The 25,151-nt window shown below is 33.6% G+C and overlaps 1 protein-coding gene across 5 annotated transcripts; it reads right to left on the bottom strand.

The window, feature by feature from the left end:
- Nucleotides 1-1,208: 1,208 nt before the first annotated feature.
- On the bottom strand, nt 1,209-25,055 carry LOC125668669 (ADP-ribosylation factor-binding protein GGA1-like). 5 transcript variants are annotated; one of them, XM_056162319.1, is made up of 19 exons: nt 24,980-25,028; nt 23,110-23,270; nt 22,141-22,239; nt 20,648-20,806; nt 19,687-19,698; nt 18,317-18,382; nt 18,138-18,218; nt 17,745-17,882; nt 17,577-17,661; nt 14,866-14,961; nt 12,860-12,970; nt 7,611-7,696; nt 7,213-7,420; nt 5,878-6,016; nt 4,643-4,860; nt 4,257-4,420; nt 3,754-3,864; nt 3,322-3,373; nt 1,209-3,183 (listed from the first exon to the last, which is right to left on the bottom strand). In XM_056162319.1, exons 1-18 carry the CDS (start codon nt 25,014-25,016, stop codon nt 3,350-3,352), a joined length of 1,995 nt encoding a protein of 664 aa, XP_056018294.1. In that variant the 5' UTR covers nt 25,017-25,028; the 3' UTR covers nt 1,209-3,183; nt 3,322-3,349. The 5 variants fall into 5 exon arrangements, with proteins under 5 accessions (XP_056018294.1, XP_056018293.1, XP_048758956.2 ...); XM_056162318.1 differs by lacking the exon at nt 3,322-3,373 and having other exon boundaries at nt 24,980-25,055; XM_048902999.2 differs by lacking the exons at nt 3,322-3,373; nt 19,687-19,698 and having other exon boundaries at nt 24,980-25,055.
- Between the last annotated feature and the right edge of the window lie 96 nt (nt 25,056-25,151).

The raw sequence follows: 25,151 nt of genomic DNA, 5'->3' as shown, positions 1-25,151 counted from the left end.
AGCTTGTGTTTATGTTATTCTACAGAAACTGGAGCTCTAGTAGGTCATGTGGTCAGATACTTCCAATTGCTGGTGGCCAGATATAGCTAAGTTGGTAGAGCACCTGACTGGAGATTCTGGGGGCCCAGGTTTTAAATCCTGGTCTGGTCGGTTACATTTTCTCCCTTCCTGTTACACTTGGTTCTGTAGACCAACCCCTGGAATTGACAGGTGGAAATGCCTGCCAAGGAATATTAAAGATCCCGTGTTTATGTCATCAAAGTATGAAGACATTTAATGAGGGAGGAATGTGGCAGTCAGCCAGGCTCGATTGTTGGTGGCCAGATAGCTCAGTTGATATAACACCTAACTGGATATTCATTATCCCCCCCCCAAAAGTTCGAATTATGGTCTGGAACATGGCATTTTCTCCCTTCCTATTACATACACTTAACTATGGTACAAAAAGCCAATAGAATTGGTGTTCGGTGAATAATGATGGTACCACCGCATCTTATAAAGGCTGTCCATTCAAAATTCATACACTGCCTACAATAGATTGGACATGCAAGGTTCCGCCCTTTTTTGGTTCCTGGGCTTTACTTGATTACCATGAATTACACAACAGTAATGGTTTTTCCAATTTACAAACGTATTGGCTGCAATACTCAGCCGAGTTTGCCTCCCTCCTAATTTCAGTACAAGTTATCTGCATATATATCAACTTCTGGGATATTATTGCCAACACATCCATCTGTCCATCACACTATGGTTTCTGTACAATATTCAAAGTACCATTCGTGCTATAACCATGATTTCACATGATGAAATCTTCGATGAACTAAAAGGATACCCTTAATTTTTTTTTCAAAGATCACCATCATGTTTTAGTTTTGATTGAGATTTTGTTCAAGTCGCAAACCTTGGAGACTAGCTGCAATGTAACTCTCTCCAATTTTTTTAATTCTGATGTTTTCGGAAAGAAGGAGAAATCGGAGAGGGCTAAATTATTGCAGCTATGTGGAGATAAGCTATAAATCCACCCCTTTTAAGAACAAGGTTTCCATATATGGGGATATATTCAAACAATCTTCCCTGTATTGACCCTAGTTTGTCAAATATTCTATGTTTGGTATCAACCATGTGCACAGTTTGAAAAGGCACAGAAAACTGTCCTACTACCTCATTCAAAATCTCTCGGAAAAAAGATAAATTTCTGAACTGGCATATTATTACATACACATATATAACTTTATTCATTTTCGCATCAATGTATACATTTACATGCATACATAAACAAGATGGACAATCAACAAATATTTGACATTTTACAAGTCTTTTAAATCGAGTCCTCACATTGCCAATACCATAACAACATCACAGATGAGGACATGCCCAGATCCATACCAGTCATTTCATCATTAATTCTTACTGAGGGAAACTTGTAAATGCTCTAACAGAAAATGTCCAATATGATCATCATGATTGTTAAGTCACGCCATTACATGGTACATAGATGTACTTGATATAATTTTAATGTCGATGAGCATTTTACTGCCTATATATAAAAACATCATTAGCAGCAATTACAGGAAATCCATCTGTGACCCCTGCCGTAATTTTATCAGTCAATATTATATGTACATTACTGACAACTATTGAGAAGATTTTATCATCCAACATGGATGTCAATTCAATAAAACATGAGTTCCTAAAAATTGTAGATCAATATCAGCCCCCCTCTCTATCAGTTTTAAATGCCAGGGGTTGCCATGAATGGGATAAGTATGGTAGATTGAGGCGAGATCTAGAGTTTGTACAACAACTATAACATGATGTAATCATAATAATCTATGAATTCTGCATAATGACCTCATATGATTATCAAGACTTCAGTTACACATGATGCAGACTGGTCATCATTAAGTTTTTACACAATACATTAAATGATTATTTACCCATTTTTTGGACTTTATCTAAACATACATGTACCTGAAGTTCATATACTTTTTGTTATTTCAATCATTCCAAAGTGTTCCAAGTACATAAACAGTAGTTTGTCAACAAATGTTGGCAAAATACTTTTAATTCCAACATAACAAGTAGCTTAATTTTAAGTTTTGGATGCTAAATACAGCAACACAAAACAGAAGACAATGTTAATTGTTACAAATACATGTAATCTACATGTATGCCAGCGTTTTCACTAAATATAATACTAAAGACCAACTTTATTTTTGCTAAATTCAAGTAGTGAACTTACAGAAATTCAAATCACGTTCTCTGTTTAGATATTTAGAATTTATTAACACAGTACATATCAGGTGTCAGCCAAAACACAGATATGAACAATTTCAGTTTGGTAATATTAAGTCTTACAAAACTTTTTCAAATCTACAGTATCTTCCCAAACAAGCCTCTAAAAAACAACCACATAATCTATCCAAAACTGAACCAAATACAGATGTAAACTAAAGAGTGGAGCTCTGAACTCTCGGCTTCCTCGTCCAGAGTATTACAGAAATGGGGACAATCAACCTATTATTGAAATTTCCACTTGTTTGTAAATTGTTCATTGTTTATGTCAGGTTTGGTTGGCTTCAAACACTGCTTGTTCACTCTCTACATATAGAATAAGAAAAGCAGTTTGCTCAAAGAAATGAATTGTAATAATTTAATATTCTATTACTATCCCCAAAGTATTATACACATGTATATATCAATAATTCATATGACTAAACAGTTGTACTCTACAGTGCTCCCAAACTGTACATATCCCTAACATTAATATACTGTACATATAGAAGTATATACTGTATTTGTTTTACTCCAAATTGGAGATGCACATGCATGATGGAATCCAACGAAATACAAACAGTATATACTCATTCTGATCATTTATGCATCATTTGAGTGTAAATTGTGCAGTTGTAGAATAACTGAGTGAGGCACCAAGCAAATAAAAATCAAAGCACAGTTTCAAAATAAGAACAAACATAACCTGTTCTAAAATACAGACTTGCAATCACAATTCACATTTATAACAATCTCTCTTGCACTTTTCCCCATCACAATGCAAAAATAAATATTTGTTCTACAACATGTACAGTATTATGACACCATAAAACCGTCCACTTCTCCAACATCAGAAAGACTCTCCTCATTTGCAAGGTACGATATTTTGAATTTTAATCGGACTTTTTCCTGCAATGAAAAAAAATTCAAACATGCAGTACTACCTGGAGAAAGTACAGCAATTTCTCATCAGTCAGTTCAAGTTACAAAGTGTGGTGAAATCAATTTGACAGAGTTAAAATCAGAGACACCACAAAAAACAGCTACCTGTTAGTAGGTTTCACATTTATCTTGTTCAATGATTTGAAAGCATTATAGTCTGTAGTAAATGAAGTAGAAAGAAGAAATGTAAACAAATATTCCATTTAATTCCAATATTCTTCTAATATCAGTATTTGATTAAATTATGTATAAGAAACTCTGTATATACTGTAAATCATCTTAGTACATGTATCTACTATTAAATATCTAAAATACAAGTTTTGTGGGTGTTTTCTCTTTTATACTCTGCTGAATGAAATTTTCTGCTAAACAGATTGGTTATGCACAACATCCTCAAAATCTAGTGAATGATGGGTTTTCTTACTGTACATACTGTGGGAAAACATAAAACATTTTGTTACATGTACCATTCAAAAACTAGAATAAAATAAACCAGCTGTAATGAATATCCCCTGAGCCGAGAACGCTCTCCCATACCTTTTGTGGATTGGCCAGCAACATAACTTGAGTGATGGCAGCCGGTGGGAGGATTGGATTATAGGCAGGTAAATCAGTGGCTGATGGGGGCTGAAGTTTAACTTTCATTACCTAAAACATGATCATATAAATCCAGGTCTAAATGTGCAAAGCAGATAATCTTTTTATATGCATTGAAAATTATATACATGTAATTTTTGCAGTTCCCACCAACTTTACCTGTGGGCGATTAATTGCCATGATACAAAATTTCATATTTATTGGTAATATTTAAAATTGAGAATGATTTCAAAACCAAACTTGGTTTTTATTAAATTCAAAATACTTATTAAAAATACAATGAATAACAATATTATACAAAAGGCAAATTAAATATGAAAATTATGGAATTTTAACTCATTAAGTAATGATGTGTTAACTTCTGGCCTACACCCATTTTTGTGTAAACTACACTCAAAATCATGATTACCACAGCAAGGCTTGATTTGATTAATTAAACATACCTTTGGAACTGCTGCTTGAAAGACAAAATTCTTGACAGGATTAGTGTTGGTACTAATTGTAGATACAACCATGACTGTGACATCTTCTCGAGGTTTATTCTTAGCTATATGTATGACAATTTTTAATCCATTCTTATCATACGCATTCAATGGAGCCATACTATCTGCAATGGAATTTATAAAGAGCCATTTGTATACCTTTGCTTGTTGTGGGTATAATTTTTATTGTTTAAAATTCACTGACATAAATGAATTGAACCTTTTTCCAACAAAAGGAAAGCTGCCTTTCAAATCAATACCACTTGATACTAGTATGCTACATGTATGACAGAGATATTCTCATGGAATTATTGTAAGAGATCCAGTGATAGATACTGTGCACTGACCAGGTTGTATGGATTCCAATCGTACAAAGACATCAGTGAGAGGAATGACCTCAGAGCCTTGTTTGGCTGGAGTTGATAATGAGGGGGTAGTCTGGGAGGGCTGAGACACGGGAAGCTCAGCAGGTGCCCCTACCAAGGGCTTGTCTAGCAGGCCCAGAGCTGGAACCGGCTGGAGAGAGGCAGTCTTAGACACCATCTGATTTAAGGGCACTTTTTGACTGTAACAGAAAAGTAACAAGAAATGCTTTAGAAACATACACTGTATATACCCCCATGTAGCAATATTGAAGAGGATCAACTTCAAATTTAGAATGCCTGTAATGATGGTGAAAATATGGGCTATCTACTAGTCAGGGACAAGCATAATAATTAATTTGATCTCTCAAGTTACTGAGCAGACATTTCCAAATAACCAGTCATTCAAGTCATGACCTTTGATCTTGTGACCTGAAAACAAATGAGGGTCATCTATTCTTTAGGAGGTATCACTGTACCAAGTTTGATATCTGCCATGCAAAGGGTTCTCAAAATATGGAGCAAACAATATCTTTCTATGTCCAGAGTAGTTTGACTATTGACCTTTGACCTTGTGATCTAAAAATCAATATGAGTCATCTACTTCTTAGGTAGAACCAGTGTACCAAGTTTGATGTCTGTCAAGTAAAGGGTTCTCAAGATACTGAATGGACAATATATTACTATATCCAGAGTCGATTGACCCTTGACCTTGTGATCTCAAAATCAATAGTGGCCATCTACTCTTTAGGAGGAATTATTGTACCAATGTCTGTCAAGCAAAGGGTTCTTAATTAAGATATTGAGCAGACAAATGATAATCATTCCTCCATACTCCTGCTTTAGTCATATTTGTGAACAAGATGTGTTTGTACTACACGTATGCTCCTAAACATGGCTAAGTTCAATTGTGGCATATTTGAAATTGACCTTTATCAGTAAGTGAAGTTACAGAGATTTGATTCTAGTCTTTCAATTCATCAGCTATACAACCTCTAATAGTATACTGTATTTATGATCCATGTTAAAGTTGCAGATAAACAAAGAGACACACAGAAGCGTACAATACACACTGACGATTACACATTACAATCCAGGTATTATCTTATGTACCAGACGGTCATTTTAAAGTTATAGACTATGTATATGCACATTATAACGTGGAAAATTTACTACAGCATTGATTTAACTTATTTGAAGTGCACAGTGTAGAAGTTTACCCTGCATCTTGTGGCTTGACTGGTAAATTCTTGGGGAGATTTTGCTGTAGTAGATTTTGTCCCATTATGTCTAGTTCCTTCATTGCCTGGGTCTGCTGGGGGGCTGGGGGTTTGGGTTTAGGACTGAACACAGAAGTATCTGTAACAAAGGAAACGGTAATTTTCTCAAATTACATTTACAAAGACTGGGGGAAAGTCAAAATTTAATGGCATTATACATGTACATGTATATGCATATGAAATTTTGTTGCTGTTTGTAAAATCTAAACAGTACTGTTCATAAAATACATTTATATTTGAAGTTCATATGCTCAATTTTTTTTTAAAATCTTAATATCAATATAATGATATTCTGTAGATGAAATGAACCAAAAAACTCCATTAAATATGTATATAAAAAAATCCACGGTTGTATACACTGTAAGTGAAAATAGATTAAAAATATCCCTCATGCTATTGACACACCTCCTTTCTATAATGATCGAGTGCTGACCACATGACTGCCTTACTAGCATACCAGCATAACCATATGCTATTTTCCCACCAATTCTTGGATATATACCTACCTTTTAGTGTTAACTCATGTTTTATGCTTTATGTTTGTTACTATAAATTGTATTCAGGTATTATTCACAAGACATTATTCAGAGTAATTTTGCAAGACTAGTCATTCAAAAAAACTTAATTCTCACCAAGAAAAATTTGCACATAGATGAGTGAGCAATAAATAATGATTTGCAAAAGTCATGTCTCAAAAATAAATACATCATAGTATTCAGGCAAATACTCAGACTATCCTGATGGGACTAATACCCCCACACAGCACACTGGATGGTGGGAAATAGTGAATATGTGATCTTTGAAGAATAATTAGTTTTTCAGATATGATCTGAACAATGACAACATAACATCCCCCTCCTCAAAAGGGAAAAAATATCTACCACTTCCTTTAATGTTAAGAAATCTCAATCAAAATCAAAATTTTAAACAAATCTGTTCATCAGATTAAGATATACTCTTGACAAATTAATTCCAAGGACGGACAAGTTGATTCCAGTTATCCCCCCCCCTCTCTCTCTCTCTGAACTTTGTTTGGGGGGGGGGGGGGTATAATATATCAGGTCTCGTAAATTAAAAGTGTGAGCTACAGTATGCCATTATAGATAAATTAACCCTGTTAGCGTGGAAACAAAGAATCTTAATTACTAGTACCTATAGTATGTACTTATAAAGTAATTAATTCAGAAGCTTCTTATGGAGATGGAATAAGACACATCATGCATCATCAGAAATAAATCAATGACCTTCTTTTATTAAATCTGTGCTACAACTTACCAGAATCTGAACCTATCAATAATGAAGAAGTTGGTTGTGAAATTTGAGATGGAAATTGTGAGAAGTTTCCTGTCGATGGTTGGGAAATAGAGTAATTTGGAACTGGTGCTCTCATTGGCTGATTAAAGGCCTGGAATGTTGGTTGTCCCCCACTCATTGAGAATGCATTATTCATTGCTGGTGCTGTTGTTAAATTTTGAGTCTGTGTCTGATAAATCAAATTAAAACAAAGATGCAAAAACCCAATATCCAGCTATATTTTACTATATCATACATGTATAATGAGCATAATTTCTGCTATCAAGTTACTTCGCTTACTTGTATTTGATTTAATAAGAAATACATCCCGAAAAGTCTACTATTGGACAACGATAATAAAACACATATTGTTTACTCACAGATACACCACTGGTAGATGATGCTGCAAAGATATCGTCCAAGTCACCGAGCAGAGATTCCGACCTAGTGCTGCTGTCACCTAAACCTTAATAAAGTCAGCAACAAATATAATTCATCCCCATAACTACTGATAAATCTACCTGCTACAGTACACTACACGAGTTTTATGCGTGTTCCACGCAACGCGGTGGAACAAATTTGCCCCAAACACGGTGGACCTTTAAAATTGTCGGCACCTTTGAAGTCCTATTTTTCCGCGCGAGCTAGACATTGAAGTCCACGGAGGATCTCCGTGGATGCCACCGCACATCTCCGTGGATGTCACCTGTACCTCCGTCGATGCCACCGTGTACCTCCGTGTGATAAAACAAAGAAATAATTTCCGAAATGATTCACCCCAAAAACCTTTTCGCTTAGCCAGCATGCATGCCCCCACCCCATTAATTATTTAGAAATTAGCTATCAATCATTCTATTCTTGTAATTGTTGTTTAATGATACGTTGGTGTTTTCGGTACATATCCGTATGTAGACTTCCCTGCAGACGTTCACACCTTTTTATGAAACGCCCAAATTCTCGACATCCTGTATATAAACACCTGTGTTATTCCTACCACTCGTCAGTACATTGTTTCACGGCACGTGCAGCACAATTTCACCAAATAAAAGAAGGGTCATGAACAACGACAATCACATGCCAGTAATTTCAATTTGATAAATAGCAGTTCAAAGAAATGTGTACCATAAGCAATGGTTTATTTTTACGTAAAGTTTTCATTGTAATTAGGAATATGTGATTAAGGTCAGCTATATAAATGTACATGTTTACATTGGAGATGAATTTCATTATGTACTCAACTGTGAAGCAATGTGAGCAAAGAATCAAATTTTTATCACCTAAACAAATAAATATTAAGAATATCTTTACTTTTAAACAAACTTTTAGAAAATTCCGTACTTTCATTAAGAAAATAATGAAATAAAATGTGCTCCCCTACCTAGAATGCCAATACTTCAATTAATAATAACACGTTTTTATAAGTTAGTTTTTTTCTAACTTGATGAATACTTTATTACACGCTTTACTAAATGTATAAATAACAGTTTTTTGTCTTTATATTTTTGTATACCATTGCATAATGGTGATGAGATCCAATAAATTGAATTGAGTACATGTAGTCTTGAAATATCACAAAGTATAGAGTTGACAACCATTGAAATAAAAATGCAGACGTTTTCTCGTTTATTCAGTGACTCACAAACTTGCGCGTCTTCTAAATGAAAGTTGTAAAACAAACGTACTAGGTTTTGGTCAATTATAACATAATACGGGGGTAAAATTCATCTCATCTCCGCTAGCAATGGGTTTTCAGTCAACTTTGCCTTCGTGGACGAAAAATCTCGGCTTGCGAAGATGGAAAAAAAGAAGCCTCAGTCTATAGATAGTCCGCTTGCATTAACATGTATTATGAAGGTGAAATCGAAGAATTATCCAGTAAATCCAATGATGTTGCAGTACATATAGCATGTATTTATTTTATTTTTGACTGAGAGGGAGATAGACAGCTAAGTACGTAACATCATTTTAGAAAAAAAGGGGGGGGGGGGGGCTCATTCATTAGTCCTAACCCGGACCAGCCGAAAAAATTAACATGTAAAGAAAACAAAATGGGAAATAAAAAACAATATCAGATTGAAAGGGGATGGGTAATTAAACAGAAAGAAATTGTACGTTCAAAATTTATATTGAACGTATTAAACTTCCCATATATGCATACATTCATGAATATTATAATCAATGATTACCAATGCTTGCTTGCTCTCTCTCTCCCTCTCTCTCTCTTGCTTTCATTATCTAATGCATCTAAAGATTAAATTAAAGATTTTTTAAAATAATCGATAGCGTATATGAATAAAAGCAAATAATTGTTAAGTCATTTCTGTTTATATTGATATTAGTCTTTTTTCATGAACTAGTTGCATTTGACACCGAGGATTTACATCCTTAAATATTGATTATAGGCACATCGAATCGGAGAGGGTGTAATTTGAAAACTTGAAAGTTAAGGATTTAGCCTTGTAGTTTGTAGCGATCGACCTACCCACTGCACGATTAAAGAAATTGAAGTCGGAAAGGGGAATTGAGACAGTTTCAGACTACTACCCCCCCCCCCCCCCCCCCCCCACACACACACACACACTCCCAATTTAAGGTTATTTAAGCACCATTTTTGTTGTTATTTTATTGCTTGTCAAGAAATTTACACAACTTAACCGGCAATATACCCCTTCTGATACATTGAAAAATATAAGTAATGTTAGCACGGGGCTCTATAAAGTTCAATCTGCAGTTTGGTCATACTTCGTCATTCAATAACTTATTCAAAATTAAAAAAAAAAAATGTTTGTCGGGTTAGCGGTACTATGATGTATGACTATAACAATGACCTGTGTATAACTTGTACATTCCATACAAATTCGAAGGGATTTTCGCCTCAGTAGAACAATGGGGGTCAGCTAATCCGTGTATTTGAAATCAACAGAAGTGCTTAGCTTCTTGCGGAAAGTGTGAAATATATTGGGTCGGTGCAAAATACCCGTGATCTTAGACTAGATCTGATATCGCGCCGACCGAATATATTTCACATTTTTCATAAGAAGTCAAAACCCAAACTAGCTAACCGTAATTTAGTTATACTGTGACAAAGACCCTAGGAATTTGCATGGTATATACTTATTATACAAAAATCATTGCATTATCCAGACACTTCCGATGAACATTTTCTTTTTTTAAGAAAACCTCTATCAAAGTACATTGAACATAAGTCTCGGTGAAATGTAATTAACTCGGGATTTTAAAAATAAATCATTCGATGGTTTGTATTTTTGCTTCTATTAATTATGTAATAAATTAATTCCAATTTGTTAATTATCGACAATGCTCTAATTTCTATACTGGATCAAGTTATATTTGTCAAGATGCATATTAACAAAATATGATGGAAGTACATGTAATTATGTTAAACAGTGCATTTGTCAGAGAGAGAGAGAGAGAGAGAGAGAGAGAGAGAGAGAGAGAGCACATGGTAATTATTAAACATCCCTATCACATGTTGTACATGTATGTTTTTCATTTACTGAATATACTAATTCGCATTCAAAACAGGAATTGCCTGCAAGTACGCATTATTTAAACAGAGAATTTAAGAATATTTTAGCAAAGAAAGAAGACTATTAAAAAAAAAATTTCAAAACCAGGTTTTCTTAAAAACATAATATATAGTGTTTGGTATCGTTGGAATTGGCTCAAAATGCTGGAAAACAATATAAGTATCAGGAGGGGAAATATTGACATTTTTTTCTTATCTTAAAATTCCACCCTTATCTTGATTATTTGGCCTGCGGCACATTTTCACATCTCCCGCAAGGCGCCCGTGGCCAGAACAAAGCTCTTAGCAGCTGTGTGTATTCGCAAATAACACACACCGTGGAACATGGAGGACACGGTGTACATGTATCTCCGTGGATTTTCCACCGTGGTCTTTCCACGGTGGGGTGTATAAAACTCGTGTCGTGTACTGTACATTTAACTAACATCAGATACCAGTGTTTGAAATACAGTACATGTGAATTTTCGAGCAAAATATTTGTACGATGTGTAAACCAAGATCTGATCAAATTCTGCCAATTATAAAGTCTCCCAAACAAAGCACCTCCTCTTTTTTTAAAGTCATCTTTATAATACATGTGTCAGTTTGTAGGACCAATCATTTAATCGTCACTGTTGGAGATCCCATGTCTATCAGTCCATGTCCTGAATTTATACTAGATTTTAAGACCAAGTTCATAACTTAAATTCACTATAAAGCAACTTGACCTGGATTCTAGCTTATAGACTCCATCATCCAATCATCATTGTTGAAGATCCCTTGTCTCTAAGAAGGTATACAAATTTTTAATGATCCAGGTCAAATGTCAAGGTTATTGAAGTCACTTTAGCCTTGATATTAATATTTCTGAATAAAAACATTTCTTTTAAATACACAAAACCATCAACATGAATGTACAGGAAGTATCCACAGTCCAGGACTCAGTTGCACAACGGTTAGTTACTGACAGTTACTGTAACTGGACATTTATACAATGTGAACAAAATGTTAACTGTAAGTTAAGCTTCACTCATTTTTGTGCAGCTGAGTCTAAAATATGGTAATAAAAATAATTTTTGTTTGTAATGGTCAGCATAAATTACTGATATCCATGGGATAAATATTACAGAACAAGTTAACTTACATATTTTTTCATAGATGTAACATATGAAATAAAATGAAAATGTCATTTTGGATGTGGGCCAAATGTTATCCATGTGGGCACCTAAAATATTTGACTTGAGGGCCCACATGACCCCTAAAAATTTCAGCAAAATTTCACCCCTGAATGCTAGCCATCTTTGTTGAAGATCCCATGATGTCTCTGTCAATCAAGGTCTTGTATATATTCAAGTTTCTATCATCAATATCAAAGGCCAAGGTCACTAAAGTCCTTTGACCTTCATACTAATTTGTAGGTCTCCATATAATTATCATTGTTGAAAATCCCAAATCTCTATCAATCCAGGTTTGGAAGTTACACTAGTTTAAAGATCAAGGTCAGATATCAAAGTCACTGGAGTCACTTGACCTTGAAATCTATTTGCAGGCCTCATCATTAAACCATCATTGATTGAAGTCCAAAGTCTCCATCAGTCCAGTTTCTGAAGTTAGACCAGTTTATATGATCGAGATCAGTAGTCAGGGTCACTGGAGTTAGTGACCTTGATACAGGTTTGGAAATGCCATAATCCCTTCATCATTACTGAAAATTCTAAGACTGCATCTATGATATTTTTGAAGTTATACCTGTTGAAATATAGAATTAAATTTTTCCCATAGAATTCTATGTCAGACAACACTCCCATTTGATTTCCCCCAAAGGCACCTACATGTAAATCCCCTTCAAATGGAAAACAAAAATATTCCTGCAAAACTAGATACACTGAACTATCATATCTTTGCGTACTTTAAAATACTTTCATCAACCAGTTACAGACATTTTTAGGAGCAAGAAAGAAGTGGAAGAATAATAAGAACCGAGCAAAAACAATGTCTTCAAACTTGATTTGGGAGACTTAAAACTGAAATGCACTTCTAAATCTAAACAGAAAATCATTGCTAGAGGTAATAATCTTGTTTTACAATAGGGTGCTGTACCTAAAGCCAGGAGTTCTTCATCAAGGATTTCTGTGCTGGGGTCTTTGGTCTGTGCTGCAGGATGTAAGGAAGCAGACTGATCTGCCAGGTCAAGCAAGGATGAAGCAGGATCTATCGTACAGTGGCAAAAATCACAGTAATGTATTGTGGATTAACATGAAATACATAGAATTGTGTGAAGGACTACTCAATTTTATTCTTTTCTGAACAAACTTGACTTAATGGTCTGACACACCATAAAAGCAATGAAAATTGGTAATCAAGCAAAAAACATTATGAAACCACAGTATATGTATGTGTCATTGTAGTGTGTTTCATATTCTGTAATTCTTTTTTAATTAAATTTTGAAATCTTAAAACACATTCTTTTAATTACACCATAATTATGAGCAATACATTTACATATGCCTACATGTACATACACCAACATATGCGGTATTCATTGTCTTATTAAAGGGGAAGACAACCCCAAAAAAATTTACAGGATAAATGATATGATTAATTATATCATAAAAATTTGTCATACTATTCTGTTGATATACAGCCTAGATAAGCTTCAGTACTAATTCAGAAATGTTAAAAATGGCAATTCCCGCTATCTATAGAAGCTGCCATGATGTGAACTCTTTATAATAATTTTGACTTCACACTGTCTGTTCCAGTTTTGAAAAGATTCTAAGATCATCAAAGATGTGCATGTGGATAGACGTGAAAAAATTTGCATTTGTTTTTTTTCTCTCGAAATTCCTGACCCAACCAAGCCATCTAAAAAGAGAAGACTATGTAAACTGTGGATCCATCATTTGCGTAATGACAAGCCGAGGTTCGAGACATTTGTATGAAGAAACATGTACTGTCTGTTTGGTCTGCGAATCAACTGAACATCTTTTCTTAATTTCTTGCGAAAGAACGGGCTCAAATTTATACGGCTCCAAACTTGACTGTTCGTGACCGTGACTTGTCATGTTTACAGTGCTGCTGATGAAATAAACCGGAACCAACGGTGTGACGTCATAAATTAAACTTCAATGGCAGCTCTCTTATCAGCGGGTAATTTAAAGAATATGATAAATTAATATCAATTTAATTGTTAAGCAAGGATTTTTTATGTTAAAGACAGTCATTTAGGATATCAGTAAATAATATGTTATTCATAAAAGCAACCACGGGGTTAGGGTTGCATTTCACTTTAAATTAGAGCTGTCCTAATGGTAATAATTTCCCCGTTAATTAGAGCTGTCCTAATGGTAATAATTTCCCCATTAATTAGAGCTGTCCTAATGGTAATAATTTTCCCGTTAATTAGAGCTGTCCTAATGGTAATAATTTCCCTGTTAATTAGAGCTGTCCTAATGGTAATAATTTCCCCCATTAATTAGAGCTGTCCTAATGGTAATAATTTCCCTGTTCTGGCTTATTCAAACTGTAGCATTTTTAACCCTTTCTCCCATTTACCTTGGTTAAATGACCTTGGTTTAGAATCATAACATCTGCTGTTAAGCAACCTATAAGTTTCTAACATCCTTTCATTACACAGCTGTTGTAAGGACAAAAATTTAAACTGTTCTTTAACCTATGACTTTGGTCAAATGACCTTGGTTAAGGGTCATGACACAACATTTGGCAAACCATTGCGCTAAGTAAGAGTCTCTAAATTTCTCCATTGCAAATTTAAGGCCCAAACAAAAATTTCTCACTTTTTTTACTCATTAATTTCACCTTGGCTGAATAACCTTGATTCAAGATCATGATACACTATCTGGTCATAAGCAAGCTTTGTGCCAAAAATGTGTTTAAAGTTTGTCTATTAAAAGGTTATATGGGAATAGTGATTCTTATATACCCCTGTCAACTTTCCTTGTGATACAAGTTATTGTAGTGCACAAATTGTGAGATACATTTAGAGTCTACTTGTACAACATTTAGGTAACACATATATAAAATATATGAGTTATTTATTGTTTGGTTTGTAAGAATCATCGCTCTGTTTTCTGCTTTCTACTCACTAGATGAATGTCCATTCTGGCTTGAGATGTCCCCCACCTTTGTCTTATACTGTGCCATAACCTGCATAACTTCATCATTGCTTTTCAATATATCACCTGCAAACATTGTAAAACATCAAAGCTTAAGGGCAAACAAGACAAAAAATGTTTTCTCAATTATCATTATAAATACCTTTTTAAAAATCCCAAAACCAATAATTTGAACACCAAAAAAACTAAGTTCATAAACTTTCAAATGTTTTCCAAAGTGCGATCCATACTACATCAATCTGTTGGGGTTTTTTTCTTCTCCTTTGTCCTTACTAATCTTAGTTTGATCTACCTCTAAATGCTTCACAAATAATTGGTTATTCATCAGTCTAGAATTTCAAGACTTATTTTCCCCATGGGTGAGTAGTCTAAAAAACAAATATTTAAAGGACACATCTCGTGTTTTCAAAGTATACAGAATTATATGCATTTTGTCTTCCTTATGCTTATAGAAATTAATTGTAATAGTTTGTTCACTGAAGTATTGCGATAATTAGCCACAATATGGACTTAAATCTAAGCCCCGATTTCAAAAAGCCTAGTTAATTAGATAGGTAGTCACGTGGTACAGTGACGTCATATGCGACCTTCGTCGATCAACTTGTTGTAATAGTAGTGTTAGATATTTTTTAAAACTCGGGTTTTAGGGGCCTAATTTATTTACCATGGATAACATTTATTTCGATGTTGACAAATTTCCCGAGTCTTATATCTTTTAGCCACCAGTGCATACAAATAGCGACCCAAATGTAGCGAGGAAAGCGAGTATGAAATCTGCATAAATTTGCGAGTAAATAATGTTTACATGGGATCACTGTCTAAACACTATTTGGTAATGCCATTTCTGTAAACAACTGTAATTAGCGTTGTTGCTTTTCTAAAATAAACAGAGCAATTATTATTAAATTTATTTTTGGAGAAGTTAGATAGGCCTAAATTATAATACGATTACGTACATGTAGCATTGACAACTAGGCCTACCGTCACGGGTGCATTTCGGGAAAAAAAATATAATAAAAATGATCAAAGTTATTGTGAAAATCACAATACTTTTAAATTATTTTATTCAAGCTCAATTTTATTAATCATTATTTTTTGTTATCTACACATAATAATGACATTGTTACTTAGGAAGTGGGAGCGCGGCGTGCTGTTGTTGTAAACACGTACGCGTTCCTTTAAAAAAAAAAATGAAAGCATTATAATTCAATTCAAAGTTGGGAAATATCATATTTTATTATTTATAATTGAAAGTTCTATTATCTTTTATCTTTAAATTTCTTTTTTAAAACTACCAGTTGGTAGACACTGCTAGCAAAGTTCTGCCTATATGGTGTTACAAGGTGAAGGTCAGTTGGTGCGAGTGTGTATTGAATTTGAGAGCAGAACGGAAAGCATATGCGGTAGGCCTATATGTAACAGTGCGAAGCTTCGATAGAACCATTTTCTCGCAGTTTATATACGTCTTTGTCCAAGAGCTTGTTTGAAAAAGTATAGGGACAAATTCTACTGGTTTTTTTTTTTTTTTATGGCAAAGTCGTTGTGCCAACAAAAAATATTCACGTCTTGTCCCTCATACCTTCCTTCGAAAATTGAAAAAAACACAGTCCAAATCATCTCTACTGACAGCAAGTACACCCTTAAACGGCACAAAACACCCTAATGCAGTGTTATATACAAGCCGTTAATGTGATAATTGTTTGTTTGTCAATTAAATCTAATCTGTTTATGAAATGGCTAACAAATGTTTTCAAATCTTCTCTCGCTCGAGGTCGCATATGACGTCACAGATAATGGCGCGTAAAATATCGAAGAAAATATGCATATCGCAAGATTTGAATTTCATCGCAATCAAACTCGAAAACTACGCAAACTGTTTCTTTTAAAACACATGTAAAGTAGTTTTAGGCATGAAATGAATTAATTTTGCTGAAAAAATTAAAAAGTTTAAAAACACGAGATGTGTCCTTTAATGCAAAAACCACAAAGCAGTTCATTAAAAAGGCTTACACCATCCCAGCTTACTTTATAATTATGTAAAAAAAAAAAAAAAAAATAATAATAATAATAATAATGAATACAAATTAATTTCATTTAATTATAATCTAATTTTTGCAAATCAAATGCATAAGATGTAATCTGTCAAATGATGAAGAAAATTTAAATTCTATATGATGCAGAACAATATGGCTGTAGCAAAAATGGAAACAAATTAGTCAAATGCCTTGTGATGCCATTCCTACATGTAGGATGTCATATCGTGCAATTTAATGTCAACTCAATTTATCAACTATAAAGAATGTTTTATAAAGTCAGACGAACCAATCAAATTGTCCTTTACAAATGAAATTAAATCATTTAAATATTCAATATGATAAAACACCTAGTGTATGTATTTAATTAACTTTATTGTCCCTTTCAAGTACATGTATATAAATTTCCTCCAGATGTGCCTCAAAATATAGCACTCATCTTGGGGAATAATTAACTTGTTACTGTCCAATAAATACATGTACAATACCAACATGCTTCACAATGTCCAATAAAAGTCATGCCAAATTTTTCATTATCTAACAAATAGTTAATGATTGTCTAATAATTGATTGAAAGAGAAAAAAATTAGTAATGCCTCTTAAAAGATATAAGTTTACTCTCCGATTCAAACAGAAATAAAGACGTACTTATTGCATCATTGTCTTTTTCATCTGTGTCACTGGCAAGGCGAAACAAACTTGGTCTCAGCTTCTCTAAACTGTCATATAGCTCCTGGAAATAAACTTCTTGTATTTTCGTCTTATGAATTTAATTCACTGTGCAAATATATCAAATTTTTAGCCTAATATGCCTACCTTCATCATATCTAAGTCTGATTTAGAAGAGGTCTCTGGAGAGTAGTGATCTAACATTTCCATCAATAATTTGCTGTTGTTGTTTATCTGCTCTAGTTCATTTATTCTTCGTGAAACCTTTTCCATCTTGTCTGCATCCTTAATTACAAAATTTTAAAGTTTCAAATATTTTGGCTCCTTTGACAGTAGCACATGCTCCAATTTATGATCAATGCCAAAATAGAGAGATTAGAGAATCAATATAGAGCTTAATTTAGTATAAATATAGAGCCTACACATTTCTGAACAAAATGGTCCTTAACTTACAATTGTGCTAAGTTTTAATACATTAGAGTAAGACTCAGGACACATACAGAATATAGCAAAAACAGAGGTTTTTGTAGAAGTGCAAACCTGTTTCACCATGTTCTTGATCAACCTATTAGCTGCCTGTAGGTCCTGTGGATTTTTACTCTGTAGCAGCTTTGATAAAAGCTGGAATGGTAAATCAAATCACTCAATACAGATACTTTTATATTGTGCCAGTAATTTACATATATACTATAATACTGTCAACAATTATGAAATCTCACCTTTGATTTTTCTTCATCTTCGAAGGTAGCTACCCTGGGTTTGGGGGGTGGAAACACGTCTATTCTCTGTCCACAAAATATAAGGCAAAATTTAAACACCAGTGAATCGCACGTGTAACTGATCTCCTACAGTGTTACTCTAACAGTGTTTAATGTATGTGGACAAAATGGCAATATTCTCTCCTTGTGAAAGCTGCATTATTTCATACTTTAAACCATGTACAGTCACACCTCATTATCTCAAACTGCATGGGACCAAGAAAAAACTCAATCAGAGGATCTGAGATAGTGAGGATAAAATACTTATAAAGAATAAGTAGTTGGGACTTCCGAATCACTTCGACATGTCCATAGTATTAGAGATATCAGTGTTCCAGATACTAAAGTTCAACTGTAAATATGACAGAGCATACTGTACACATATCTTATATTTTTACTATTGTTTTATTTTTTGCCTTTTCTGTATAATACAGGGTGAATATAAGATGGGGCAAAATAAGTTTTTGGTGTGTGAGATATACACCAGTATGCAGCACTTTGACTGCCAAGGTTTGTAACAAGACTCTATTGTAATCTACAAAGTAAATGTACAGCAGAGAGTATGCACTGAAGCCTTAGTTAACTAAAAGAAGGCTGAATTGAAATCTATGCAGTTGCCCATACAGCAATTACCCAACCATTTCATTAATAGGAATATACATGTTTGTATCTCTATATTATACTACACAATATTTACATGCAACTCAATGTTTCTGGTTTTTGAAGTTGATAAGCTTGTATGTAAGTAACATCTACATCATAAAAGGGAATCATCTACAACACTACTCCTGTTATCATAATAATAACAGTTTCATACATAAATGAATTTAATACATCAATTCATTTCCTTAAAATTTATCATGCATTTTTCTTGATTACAATATTATACTTAAAATGTTAAGTTATGCATTCCAAGAACAGATGTGCTGACTACAAGAACTCTTGCAAAAGTATCACTCCATTCAGACGGATGGACAGACAAATGGACAGATCACTCCATTCAGATGGATGGACAGACAAATGGATAGATCACTCCATTCAGACGGATGGACAGACAAATGGATAGATCACTCCATTCAGATGGACGGACAGACAAATGGACAGATCACTCCATTCAGACAAATGGACAGAGACTGATCACTACTTGTCTGACATGCTTTGCAGGTGAGGTCACTGAGGTGACACAAAAATCTTGATATTTTTTCCAAAACCTTGGACATTTGGAGACTATGTTGAACCCAAACACCATTGTTTATACAAGTTAGATAATTCAGTTTAGATTATATAATTTTGTTAGATTCTACAAACTACATGTATAGACATTTACTCACATTTCCTGATTCCTACAAAAAGCAACTGATTATCACATAAGCTACCTACTTCACACAACCACTCTGTACATGCAGGTTTTTTTAAGGTCTTGATTTCAAGGCCCAGGGTCTTTCCAACTGGGAAAAATAACGACATTTGCTTGAAATTGGGAAAAATGTTTCATACAAAGAAATAGGGAAAAACCCAATTCAGAGTGCCCTCCTTCAAATAAGCAGAGGCCAAAACATTAGGTTTACTTAGGAATTTTGAAGCAAAAATTGAAATCTGTGGGCCTGTGAAGGAGATCTATGAACAATTTGGCTACCCTGCTCGACTTGTTTTCATTGTTTGGGAATTTCAAAGCAAAAACTTGGGGAAAATACCTGCTTTTTAGCATTGGGAATGGGGCCTTACTTCGGCCCCCTACAGACCCTAAAACAATTCATGACATGTATTCCTTTCCTTATGTACCATTTCACATGAGTAAACATAAGAGAAGTCCCCTCCCCTTTCTATTAAGTGTAACTAAAACAATATCTGAATCCTCATCACCCTCACACTGTGTATATAATGTGTAAAATTATCATTGAAAATGTATGAGCTATATAGTGAGTTGAAAACTTGAATGGATGAACTGATGAATATCAGACAGACTAACAGATCTCCAAAGCCATTACTGTAAATTACTCTCCATTCCAAAGAATTTTATTTTTGAGTAAAATGATTGTGTATTCACATGCATATGTGTATGGCTGACGAAAATGAACATTCCGGGAAAATATGTCTTGCTGATAAATATAAGCGAATCTCATGAAATATATATATATATGTGATAAGCATCACTCAGTACTAAAATCATGGGAAATCTAAGAGCATGTTCATGAAAGCAATTAAATGCAGCTTTAATTTAGTTTCAAAACATGCCTCTCCAATGTCAAAATTGCATGCCACAAATATGTCTACACAAATAACATCACCTACCTTATCTATATAGTCTGGATCTTCTTTAACAATGCCCTGCTGTTTCAACATTTTGTATGCTTCTAAGATTTTAGTCTCATGTGGTAAGCCTTTACTCCAGCTGTAGATAAGTTCTATACATTTTTTCTTCACCTTCTCAGTAGTTTTATTACCTAGATACTAAATTTTAAAAAAAATTATGAAAAGGTTAATGACAAAACAATTTCATACTTCAAAAGATAAAGATTTTAATGCCTTTGGCGTCATCACATTTGCATTAATACACAAGATCATAAATGCATAAGTAGAACTCTTTGTAAAATGGAGTCTGAAAAAGTGGAATGTAATTTGGACCACTTCTCCAGAGAATGCATGTTTGGTGTACATAAATACATGTACCATGCAAATTAAATCAAGTATGCTGCAAAATCATGTAGATGATTGTGATAGAATCTTAACTGACGTCTTTAAATTTAAAATGCGTGTGTAATTTAGTATCCCTTTAATGACCATTGCAATCAGTGATACTCAACCATTGCTAAAGCCAATAATAAAAATAATCTTGAACCCTATGATAGTATATTTTAGAAAAAGCTGGCCAAATTCTCACCAACTCTGCATCTTATGAGACTTTTAATTGTGTGAAATAAAATGAACCCCAAACTGATATGGACAGTCATAATCTTGTGTATCTATGAATAGCACAAAATATAATTTTATAAATGCCTATAATGTTATTTGCCTGCAGTCCACTAAATACACTATACATGAATTGAATACATAAACACACAGATTTGTTTGTATCAAGTTTTTGAAATTCAAATCTGAAATAAGTGTTAACATCACATTTTAAAACTATTATACTTATGTGGTGACTATGTTAATTCAAGTCCAACCAAAATCTTCACAGCCAGGGAGACGCCCCAGATGGTATAGAAAGTTTATACAGGAATAGTCAGAAAGAAATCCATGAAATGTTAAAGAATTTTTAAAAATGCATGTTTACTTAGTTTCACACATTCAAAATATCAGAGTAGAATTGAGGGCTAATGGACTACAAGGCATCATAATGGAAGTGATAAAGCATTTCATATTTTTGTGGAATTGAATTTGTGTTCTTAGTCTTTCATCAGTGCCAAATATATAATAAAATTTTTTAATGCATTCATGAATGGTGAAGATAATGAACAGTGATCAATCTCATAACTCCTATAAGCAATACAAAATAGAGAGTTGGGCAAACACGGACCCCTGAATATACCAGAGATGGGATCAGGTGCCTTGGAGGAGTAAGCATCTCCTGTCAACCGGTCACACCCACCGTGAGCCCTATATCTTGATCAGGTAAACGGAGTTATCCAAAGTCAAAATCAGTGTGCCAAGAATGGCCTAACAATTGGTATGAAACACGTCAGACAGCATTAGACCCAATGATAGGTTGTATTGGCAAACTAGATTGTTAGAACGATAATATCAAACACCAAGCAAAATTAAAATAAAAAATGTAAATTTACCTTTGGTGAAACAACTTTAATCAGTTCATTCAGAAATCTGAACTTTCCTATTTCAATATGAAAGCGTCGCCCACAAGATTTTACACATGCCTCTAAAGTCTGAAATATAAAATACAATCAAAATTATTTTAAACATGGTAAAACATCTATCATAAAACAAAACCAGCTAAATTCTAAAAGAAGAAAAACAACGAAGAATGGTAGAAGCTAGCAATCAATATATACATGTACATGATGTAAAACCCAGACAAACCAATTAAGAATTCAATAAAATGCATTTGATGTCAATCTTATTTTTTACATGGGTGTTATGATCATATTTCCTTATTTCTTAATATATAAAACATGATTTCACTAAATAACTAAATAATGTGATATAAGTTTAGCAGTTTTGCAAAAATATCATATGATATGGTATGAAATACTATGAATATAATTACATATATGGTATTGTACATAATAATTGTTATCTAAAGTAAATATAATATACACAACATATTATCATATTGTGTAATACCAGTACTGTACATGCAGAATTGCAAAATATAATGTATCTGACATATATATTTCATGATACTATATAATGTATTTATGATAAGAGTATATGATATGGTCAATATTTGATATGCTACATGACACTATATAATAAATATAATATACTTTATAATGAAGATATATCATTATATATAAGGCATGAATATTTGTGAAATGGTAGAGCATATGGTTATAGTTATTTTTCAAATGCAGATGGTGATATGATATATCGCATAAAAATACAAAATGTGATATTATTCATCCAGTAGTTTATTCAAAGTAGATAAGGTATATTACAGCTTCTGAATTGAATCAAGTCTAAAAACTTTTACCATGATGCCACAGCCAGAAATATAGCAATATGCTCTCCCTGACTTTATGAAGGTGAAATAATCTTTTGGATTGACACAAACAAAACAGAGCTCAAATCCTTACCGATAACGCATACAGTGCCTCTCTTTCTTGTGGTGACTGTAATTTATGAGCAAGAAGACGAACAGCAATTTGTGGTCCTTCTAACTCTTTATTTACTTGTTCACAGAACTTTAAAATTGTTTCCCAGTCCTCATCCCTGTTCACAGGATTTGTTGCAGTATCTATAAAAAAAAAAGAAGAGTAATTTCAAGTTATAAAAATATAACAACATTTTGTTTTCATATTCGGACATATACAAACAACAATGAACATTAGCTATATATATACTAGTTATTTAACAACTTGCACGGATGTTGGTGCTGTGGGCTCATTTTAAGGGAGGAAACTGGAGTGCCCAGAGGAAACCAACGTGTCCGAGCAGTGCGCCTTACATATCTTGCATATCAGTACCCATTATTGCCAAAAATGTACAAATTTTGATTCAATTTATGGACAAAGAAAGTAAATGCGAGTTATTAACTATGTACATTTCTGCAATAGTCTTCGACTTAATTTTTATCAATTTATATTTGAATAATTAATTTTGTCCACATGTTGCCGTGACCATGACCTTTGAAAAATGAAAGTAGAGTGTCAAAATTGCCTGCTTATATATTTTCATTGTTTTGTCTGAAGTTATTTTGAGATCTATATCCATGTCCAGTGAAAATAATAAGCAAGGAGTTATATAATAATTTTTTCAAAGATTTTATCTAATATCTAATGGTTTAACATATATTTTTATTTATGTGGCAAACTAAGTAAAGGATGAGTGGTTTGACAGGACATGCTTATGAAATCGCAAAATAAGTAAAAGTTTTGAATATTGTAGCTCTTAGGCTCTTAGGTTTATTCATTTAACCTCATCTTTACGATGATAGACAGATGCTTAAATTTTTGCACATAATAATGAAAATGAGTGTGGACCTATTTTTCTTCGAGGCCTACTTCTATGATCTTTGGCAGTCACATTTCCGTAATATTTGGTACATAACAAAATTAATTCACATGCATTACGGCAATAATTGTGATGAAGAAAATGCAATAGCCTATTCATAACTACTCAATATTGATTAAACTATTTATAAATTGTATACTTCCCCTATAGTGAGATCTTCTTGCTAAAATGTTACTATCCCTCTTTAGCAAGAAAATAAACATTACCATAAACAGGTGTTTTATCATTTTAATTTAATGTGACAAACTCAACATGAATCCTAAAAATACCAGGCATATGATACACATGAAACCCAAATGGACATGTTTTGTACCTATTCTCTTTAAAGGATTATCTACAATATATGAATTATCAAGTACAATGTCGTAAGAGGTGACTAAATGGGGCAGTCCTTTGGATGAGACTGCAAAAACCGAAGCCCCGTTTCACAGCAGATGTGGCACGATAAAGATCCCTCCCTGCTCAAAGGCCGTAAGCGCTGAGCATGGGCCTATATTTTCTAGCCGTTCACCAGCAATGGTGACATCTCCATATGAATGAAAAATTCTCGAGCAGGACGTTAAATAGTATTATGATAGTATATAATCAATGATCAAGTGCGATGATACCCAACAGACCCTGCACTTTAAAGAAAGATGATTGTTTTCTTTACTATTGTTGTTACTTTGTAATCTTTGTATGCACCCTAGGCCCAGAATTGAAAATAGATCATTATATTCCATTATCCCCATAATGGTACACGCAAACGAGAATAGAAGCCAAAACTGGCCATGCTCCATGTACTAGATGTAGTTTCAACATGACATCACGATGTCTTTGGCAGTTATAATACAATTTCTAATTTAAAATAATTCAATTATAGATAATTCACAAACTATTTTCCATGACAGCTTGTGACATTAAAAGCCATTATACGATAAACATGATAATTACTTAGAATTATTTCCAAGCTTTCCTCTTCTTCAGCCATTTTTACGTATAATCACGTGATTCACGTACATCAACTTCCGCTATCGTCTGCTTGTATAGTCAGTTTCACTTTTCACAATATTAGTTCATTACCAATCGAAGTGGCATTTTTTCTTCTTTCTTTGGATTGGGTAGT

This window comes from Ostrea edulis, chromosome 4, assembly GCF_947568905.1.
Source record: "Ostrea edulis chromosome 4, xbOstEdul1.1, whole genome shotgun sequence".
Taxonomy (NCBI): Eukaryota; Metazoa; Mollusca; class Bivalvia; order Ostreida; family Ostreidae; genus Ostrea; species Ostrea edulis.
The sequence above is the reverse complement of the archived record's forward strand: the minus strand, read 5'-3'. Positions and strand labels throughout refer to the sequence as shown.